This window comes from Arachis ipaensis, chromosome B03, assembly GCF_000816755.2.
Source record: "Arachis ipaensis cultivar K30076 chromosome B03, Araip1.1, whole genome shotgun sequence".
NCBI lineage: Eukaryota > Viridiplantae > Streptophyta > Magnoliopsida > Fabales > Fabaceae > Arachis > Arachis ipaensis.
In genome coordinates this window covers 8,362,663-8,371,985 of record NC_029787.2, presented here as the reverse complement: position 1 = coordinate 8,371,985, position 9,323 = coordinate 8,362,663, and the positions used below count along the sequence as shown (strand labels likewise).

The following is a 9,323-nucleotide window of genomic DNA, read 5'->3' as shown; positions in this document are numbered from 1 at the left end:
AAATGAGGCTCAAACAAACCCTAAATCAAACTGAAGTTTAGTTGAAATATCTAATGCATAGTTCATACTTCTATAGTCAAATAGCTACTGCCAAGTGCCAATACTAAAAGTATAGATTACATTATTCCTATTCGACCGCTGAACACATGCTAGTAACCAATAAAATGCTGTTTACAAATTGTCCTATCAATCAAGTAAACAGCTACTACCCCTTTGTGTTTGTCTCGTCTATACTTGGCAAAACTTTGGTAAATTATAGCTGTACTATAATGTATCTATATTCTATACTTATCCACACCACTAGTGCTTGATATTAAGGGTCCCAATTTTTTTATTTATTTATCAAACCTGAGAGCCTTGCATTGCATCACGCTGTAATAGGAAATTGTGAGAGAGGCTTGAAGAAAACAGTATCCAAACCATGACACAAAAACAAGTGTTATAAAAAAAAAATGAAATGAACACGTGTTATGAGAATTGCCTACAGCCTGACAGCTTCTCTAGTTTATCCCTTCTCTATTTCTGTAAATTTAAAAAAAAAAGAAAAACTCGACAATTTAAACAAAATTGCCCTTTAAGATAATAATTTATACTACCATCAAGAGTTAAAAACTTGATAAATGGAAAAGACAAGAGATTCATGTCCATGGATGAAACATCATTGCTTCTGTTTTTTGTTGATGTCATAAAGCACACATGCATCTGCTGCTGTCTTCAGCTGAAACCAAAAAAGGTCTTAGGGAAGATTTCAGGATTTAAACTAATTGACAACTAAAACAACCCAAGAGAAGGAATTGGAAATAAGTGCAAGCTAAAGAATAAATCAATTCCAGAACTTTCTGTTTATCACTAGAATGATAAAATCTAAACTATATAGGTCAACTACTAACTATTAAAACATTACTTAAAAGAGTTATTCAGTCATGTTCATATATCCAAACTTCTAATTAATTTCTAGTAACTAAATATATGCTGCATCCAAATTGCAGTAAGACTGATTGTCAATACTAGATATGACTTCAGTTCTACTGCAAACTGAACCAATGTCAATATTGGCTACATGATACATAACTAATACTTGATTGGAGTCCATTTTGAAAGTTTTGTACTAGCAAACCACAAGATGTGATGGTAGAAAGAAATTTTGAAAACCTTTTAAACCTCCAAATCTTCCGTTATTGTGATACTTAAAAGAATATTCCAAATCAAACAATATCCATCCTATGAGAGTATCTTTGCATAAATGTACCACATACGAACCTGAATCACATTTGTAAGCTGCTTGATTGTGCATCCAACAAAACTTGTTGCAATTAGAAAAGAGACTATTGATATCTTTTGCAGATTTGTTGCTAAAACCTGAAATAAAAGACAGTTGAGAAGATCAGATGATCTAACAAAACCTTCCAGTCACCTTAAGATGGTCTAATAGCATTTATAAGTCACTAAGTGCACTTACGTCCATCAATGTCTCTGTATGATTCTCCGAAAGATAAAAAAGGATTAAGTAAAGAACCTGCAGAATATAAAGGATAAGAACAAAAACTATATATTAAAGACATTTTCACAGTTTTTTAAATCAAGATGATATTACAGTTACCTCGCATGAGACGCAACAGTAAGCCATAAACATCCTATTGCCATAGTATAACTTGAAAAGCCAGTTACTACTGTCTTTTACATCTTTATGACTAGTCTTGCCCATCAAGAAAGTGCTGCATTTAAAGTGAAAACACAGCTAAAGAACATCATCCCCAAACCAGCAAATGCAGAATCATAAAATTTGAGTTACGGAAGAACAAAAAGACAAAGTTGACATGAATTACCTGTACATTTGCAGCCAGTGGCTAGCAATATCTAATGCTAGCAAGGACAAGAAGATTAAGCCAGGCCTTTACACAAATTCAGCACAAAAGTCAGGTTTACATGCCCATGCTTAAATGACAGCAAATTATGAATTAAAAAGGAGAAAAAATCTTACTTGTAAACTTGGGAAAGAACAACAAGTAGACAAGCAGTGCTAATTCTGATATTAAGAAAGCCACATTAATTCAAAGAACACAAAAATCAAACAATGTAAAGAACTATAAGTTTAACAACGCATTCTTTGGCTTGCAGAAACAGAAAGAGATAGAGATAACCTGTCTGTAACCATGTCCAGAACAGCTCCGAAGGTCGACACTGAATCAAGAAAACCAGGTTAATATTTATTTATCAAATAGACTAGTTACCTTTTTAACTAAACAAGTTAGTATAGAGGAAATGCTGTCCCACTCTGTGGTCAAGACATGCCACAAAGCCCCTAAGTCTGAACCCAATATATTTTTAAAACAACGTCTAATCATACCAGTTCAGCAAAACTTTACTAGAAAGAGATAATGTGTACATAACACTCGTCAAAAAATTATATAAACAGATAGAATAAAATTGGTATGACCTCTACAAAAAAGCTTATACCTTGATTGAATTTGCGAGCGGCCCAACCATCCACAGCATCACATACGAAGCTGGTAACAGAAAATAGCTAGATTATGCTCCAGATCCCATATCATTAAAGAAGAGAAAGTTCAAAAATAGAAAAAAGTGCATAAAAATTGTATCCCACCTGAAAAAATAGAGAATAGAGAACAATATTTTGTTTGTAAAACATACATGGAAAGCATAGCAGTTTAAAAGAACCCGGGTATATCCTGCATCATCACACACATGGTAAATATAGTGTACCCAATTACCCATGATGAATTACAAAAAGCAGAATCTAGACATGAGAGATATTTCTATAGGAATCTAATATGGACAGTGTTTAACTCTATTGCCCTTGAGTAACACCCTTTTGCTTGAAAATTCAGATGCAAACACATGGTATAATCCAACTAATAGCCTCAGCCCCCAAGGATGGTTTTCATGGATTCATGTTTTCCAAAACCAAATGAGACAAACCTGGTCGGTGTAGATTTTCCGCACTACTCTACTGGTGAGTCCTTTATCGAAGTTGAATGACTCCCATAATTTTAATAAACTCAATAAGCATTCAATGCATGAGAGAGATAAAAAAATGGTAACAATAGAATAATCAAATACCAACCTATGATATTAGGAATGTAAAGGTACACAGACAATTTACTAGGTTTTGATCCAGGTTTCGGGCCAGGTTTCTTGGCCATTGAAGCTCCTTTGTATTGGCAAATTGAATGGAGTATAGGATTGGCAAAATCAGATATTTATCTGCATATATACATGAACATGATGTACATGTCAACCATCTCAGAACATAGCTGTTCATCCAAGACAAATATTGAAAAAGGGAAACAAAATCATTTCATAGACCAAACACGTAAATATATCACATAATGAACTTTCTCAAATCCTATTCAAAAAAAGAAAGAACAATTGAACTTTGTCAGTTTATTATCTCCAAAAATCTCAAAAACCAAATCGAAGCTTCTAATAAAGTAATAATTATTAGCTCAAACTTGCCAGTTGTCGAAGATTTTGCGACAGAAAAATCAGAAATAAATGCAAAACACGTGAAGTGCCCTACGATTCCTTTTCTACGATACACGAAACTGAAAACTGCAAGAGATTCAAGAGAACTCAAACTCTATTTCTAAACGCGAATGGAAAACAGAGCAAAAGGAACCAAGTAGTTGAGAGGAATAGAAGATGGAAAAGGAAGAGTGATAAAAATAGTATACCGGCGAGTGTACGGCGGAAGAACGAGGCGAAGCCGTACGGAGCAACGACGGTTAGATTGGCAAACGGGGGAAGTGAGCAACGCAGATTATTCTTCCGATTAATATGCGCGCAAATGTACATTTAATTTAAGTTTTATTTAAGTCATACGAATAAAATTATTAATATTCAATTAAAAAAGGTTGTAATTATTTCTATAAATAAATAAAAAGAAAAAGAAAAGGAGAAAAGAGTGATGCTTAACTTAATTGCTTGTTGCTCGAATCTTGTCCTTTTACAAAAGCACATTATGTGTAAAAAAATGACGATAAATTTCTCACTTACCCTTTTTTTTTAAAGAATATTTTTTATATGTATATGTTCTAGTGGATGAACTTTTGAAGTATAACTCAATTTTTGTGTGGTTATAATGAATTTTTTTTAATAAAATAAGTATATGCAAAAGATACTTCAACGTTTAAGTTGAGGTATAAAAATTCTATGATTATAGAATATTAAATATCAAATAGAATTTATTATGTGGTATTTTTATAGGCATAAAGTTGATAAATAGAGTTGATGTTATAACTGTTAGTCATTAAGTCATAATAATGATTATTAAGATCGTCCGTTATAAACTTAGAATGAAGATAAATAAAGTTGAGTTATGACTCATAGTGCACAATAAAAACCGAGCCATAAGATGATGAATCACAGTTTTAAATTTTGTCTGCCGATCATATGATCCATGCTAAACTCAGAAAATAAAATAAGTTATAATTCAGTTAAAAGACAAATGAATAATGATATAGTGAGTCCCAAATTTAGTTGGATTATATTATATCGGCATTTATTAAAAAAATAATTCTGTAATGAGTTTTATCTGCTCGAATTAACTGTGAGATAGATATTTCATGAACATATAATAAGAGACTAATGATCATTTCTCGCTCATCTTTAATTTATGAGTATTGACTTGACCAAAAGATGTTGTGAAATAAATTATATGAATATGATAATAAATATACATAAATTATAGAATAAAATAAATAAACTAGTTACTCATATGCTTAATAGTGATATTTTGAATTATGAAATTTTAAAGGATTAATTTGAGGTTAGAACTATTTTGTATTGGCAAATTTGAATTTGAATTTATGATTTCAATGTTAAAAATTTTACATGTAAATTCATGAAATTGTTATAATAAGATTCAATATTTAATAAATGCAAGTGTTATTGTAGATGGATGACTTAAATTCAACACCTTACTTTTTTAGCATGTAATTTCAAATACTATGACAGAGAAATAGAATGACATTAATTGAATAAAAATGCATTGAAATATAGTGGTTACAAGCTACTATATTTATTGACTTTTGCTCCTATTCTTCTCAAATAGGAGCTTTGCTAGGAATAGTAGGTTCTAGGAATTGATATAGTAAGAAGAAAGAAATAGTTAGTCATGGTATCATGGAGGATAGAAAATGCATAAAAAGAAGAGTAAAATATCATTTTGTCCCTAATGTTTGAGGTAAGTCCTTTTGTATCATTAACGTTTAAATCATCATATTTGTATCCTTAACTTTTGTAAAAGTGATTTAATGTTATCCTGCTGTCAATTACACATCATGAGCTTTAGTTTGAGTTTTGAAAATCTCTTCTTGAAATTAGAATATAAATGCCTGAGACAGAACCGATGATATACTCCGAAAAATAGCTCATCAAAAGTTGAAATTAATCCCTACAATATTTACATAATTCATTTTTCTAGAGACATAAGTAAACATAAACACAAATAGTGGATACAATATTGAAATCAAATACATCCAAGTAAGACCTAATTGAGAATGAATATATCTAAGTGTGAATAATTGAAAAATACAATCTAATTTGTTAGTTTAATTGATGGCATGATAACACTGAATCATTTTTATAAATGTTGTAGATACAAACAGAACGATTTAAAAGTTATGGACACAAAGTAGGACTTACTCCAAACATTAGGGACAAAAGCGACACTTTACTCATAAAAGAATTATGGGTAGAGCATATATAGCTCAAGATCAATATTTTTCAACCGAACTTAAATGTTAAGATGTAGTATGTATAAGATAGTAATTGTGAGAGAGTTTGTCCTTGTTTAGATAAGGGTTAAGTACTAAAATCGTCTCTAAGGTCTGGGGTGAAAATTAAAATCGTCCCCGACCTTTTTTTGTTATTAAAATCATCCTCAATGTTACAAAACGTTATAAAATCGTGTGCTTATTAAATAATAAAAATAATTAAAAAATTAACACAAAAACAAACCCGCCGCCGCCCCTGCGTCCAACCCGCAGCCACCAGCCGTCGCAAGCTTGCATGGAGGCACTGCCGCTGCCGTCCAGCTCCCGACCCTCCGCTGTTCGCTGTTCGAGTTCTTCCTGTCTCTTTCCGAAGCCGCCACTTGCCCCTGCAATTCTGCTTTTCTGCTTTTGCTTTCTGCCTTCTGCTTCTACTTCTGCTTCTATTTTTATTTGTGTTGTTGCTTCACCATTGTTGATTCACCCTTCACAATTGTTGTTGTTAATTTATTATTGGTGATACTGATTCTGATTATAGTAAATTAGTAATTGCTTCTTATTATTAGTAATTGCATGATGATGATTTGGCTATGGTGACAGTGGTGATGGTGGTGAAGAAAGTCAAGGCAGTTGTGTGATGAAGATGGCCAAGGCTTCCTTCTCTTTCTCTGTTCTTCGTTCTTCCTATTTTTCTTTTTTCTTTTTTTAATTTTTGGAGAATATATACATGATTGATGATGGATTGTTGCTAATTTTGTGATTGATGTTATTGCTGAATTTTTTATTTATTTTGTGGTTAGGGGTAAATGATGAGGGAGAGTAAGAGTCTTGGGGAGGGAGGGAGAGAGAAAGAGACTTGGTGATGAAGAAGGGGGTAAGAGGTTTGATGATGAAGAAGGGAATTGGGGGTTACTGGATTAATGGTGATGAAGAAGGGGGTTTTTAATTATTTTTATTATTTAATAAGGGTAATTTGGTAAAAAAAAAATAAAATTGAAGTAGAAAATGACAATTTTATAAAGTTTTGTAACGTTGAGGATGATTTTAATAAGAAAAAAAGGTTGGGGACGATTTTGATTTTCGCTCCAGACTTTAGGGACGATTTCAGTACTTAACCCTTTAGATAATATAGCCAAGTGTGCTTGATAAGGTAGCTAAGCTTGTTGTTTGATTGATTGAAAATCGAGTATTTTCTTAGATTGATTGAAAGCCGAATTTATTTCGGATTGGTTAAAAGTCAAGTTGTTTTCGGATTGGTTGAAAGTAGAGTTTGTTGTCAGATTGAATGAAAATCGAATTGATTAAAAATCGAGTGTTATTGGATTGATTGAAAGCCGAGTTTGTTCTCGAATTGATTGAAAGCCAAATTTATTTTGGGTTGGTTAAAAGTCCATTGAGTGTTATTGAATTAATTGAAAGCCGAGTTTGTTCTTGAATTGATTAAAAACCGAATTTGTTTTGGATTGGTTAAAAGTCGAGTTTGTTTTCGAATTGATTGAAAGTCGAGTTTGTTCTCGGATTGATTGAATACCCGAGTTTGCTCTCAGATTGGTTAAAAGCTTAGTTTGTTATCGGATTGGTGTTGAAAACTGAATCTTTTCTCAAATTGATTGAAAGCCAAATTTATTTTGGATTAGTTAACAGATGAATTTGTTCTCAAATTGATTGAAAGCCAAGTTTGTTTTTCGAATTAGTTAAAAGTTGAGTTTGTTCTCAGATTGGTTAAAAATTGAGTCTTTTCTCAAATTGATTAAAAGCCGAATTTGTTTCGTATTGGTTAAAAGTCGAGTTTGTTCTCGAATTGGTTGAAAGCCGAGTTTGTTCTCGGATTGCTTGAAACCTGAGACTTTTCTCAGATTGATTGAAAGTCGAATTTGTTCTCGGATTGGTTGAAAGTTGTATTTATTCTCGGATTGGTTGAAAGTCGAGTTTGTTCTCATATTGATTCATTAATCGATTATGACATGTGAAATATTATAATACGTAAAAGTGAAGCAATTCAAATGTATAAAGTACATACTTTATAAAAAGTTATGATAAATTAAAATTTAATAAAAGATATTAAATAAAATCTTAAACAATATTGTTAAAATTAGTTCAAAAATTTGAATGTAAATAAAGTTTTATGAACCTGAGGAAGTAGGAATTGTTTTACTTGTCCCCGCAGACGGCGCTAATTGTTCTTGTGTGGATGAACTTCTGTGGTATAGCTCGTCTCTTGTGCTGTTGTAATACGCATTTTCTTTAATGGAGTGAAAATAACTCAGACGTTAAAAAACACAGTGAATGGATACCTGCAAAAGACACTCTGATGTTTAAGTCAGTAAGTATTGAAGAGGTATAAGAATTCTACAATTATAGAATGGTAAACATAAAATAGAATTTATCATATGGTATCTTTATAGGCGTAGAGTTGATGTTATGATCTTTGGTCATTAAGTCAAAATAATGGTTATTAAAACTCATAATGCACAATAAAAATCGAGTTATAAGGTGACAGATCAGTACTAAATAATTCACTTAATTATACAAAATATTAAAAATTTTTTTATTATGATCTATTTTATTAATAGATGAATCTATGTGAAATATGATTAAATTTTAATGACGAGAAATTACTTCTCTCTTTAAAAATTAATTTATCACCCTATTTTTGAGCAATCGAAAATAATTTTGTAAGTTTTATAAATCGATAAATAGACCAATCAATTTTTTATTATTTAATAAAAAATAAGATAATACTCAATTGTTTCTTAAAAGTGAGTATGTATTTAGCCCTATATAAGGTGGTTCAAATTATTTTTATAATGTGAATTCATTTAGTTTCTTCGGAAATTTTTACACTTATTATATATATCGTTTTATCTTATTCGAATTCGCTAAACTAGCTTATATGTGTATTTATATTCATCAAAATGAACCCAGAAACCATAAAAAATTGATCAAAATGAACATTAATTATAGGAAATTATTTTGAAGGTTTCATCTAAATTGTTATTCAACTAAAGCGAATTACTAAATTCACCCATTCTACAAAAGAATAATGGGCCTAACTTTGAAGAGAAGTATTTATTAAACACAAATACTTTTACATTAACTAATATTGGTTTGATATTGATTAAGTTGTAGGCAATTTTAGAAAGAAAAAAAATTGAACAAAAAGAACACTATAAACTGATTTTTAAAAAGCAAAAAAAGCCTAAAAAAATGCCAAACTTTAAATGAGTTTAAAGGAATGATGTGTTGACAATGTTACCCATGAAAAACAAAAAAATAAAAAAATTACTCAATATACTCAAAAATTAATTTGAAGAATAAATTTATCCAAAAAAGGTATTTTTATCTACAATATAAATAAAAAATTTGTCATACAAGTAAAAGTGTAAAACCATTTCGAATATTGAAAAACAGAATATATAATTTCGTGTGATATTTCTTGAACAATTTAAAAATTCATCTTTTTAAGCATATTTTTGTTTGTTTTAACACAAGTGAGTGAAGTTACAAAATAAGAAGCTATTTTACCGTGTTTTACTTAAATTAAATATTTCTAAAATAAAAAAAATTAAAATCTAATTATCCTAAAAT

General features: G+C 30.6%; 1 protein-coding gene across 2 annotated transcripts; it reads right to left on the bottom strand.

The window, feature by feature from the left end:
* On the bottom strand, positions 397-3,856 carry LOC107628788 (probable CDP-diacylglycerol--inositol 3-phosphatidyltransferase 2). 2 transcript variants are annotated; one of them, XM_021118006.1, is made up of 12 exons: positions 3,696-3,826; positions 3,478-3,573; positions 3,086-3,225; positions 2,606-2,690; positions 2,458-2,507; positions 2,142-2,181; positions 1,982-2,026; positions 1,827-1,892; positions 1,601-1,715; positions 1,460-1,516; positions 1,261-1,359; positions 397-718 (listed from the first exon to the last, which is right to left on the bottom strand). In XM_021118006.1, the coding sequence occupies exons 3-12, from the start codon at positions 3,162-3,164 to the stop codon at positions 659-661; spliced, it is 696 nt and encodes a 231-aa protein (XP_020973665.1). In that variant the 5' UTR covers positions 3,165-3,225; positions 3,478-3,573; positions 3,696-3,826; the 3' UTR covers positions 397-658. The 2 variants fall into 2 exon arrangements, with proteins under 2 accessions (XP_020973665.1, XP_016186875.1); XM_016331389.2 differs by lacking the exon at positions 3,478-3,573 and having other exon boundaries at positions 3,696-3,856.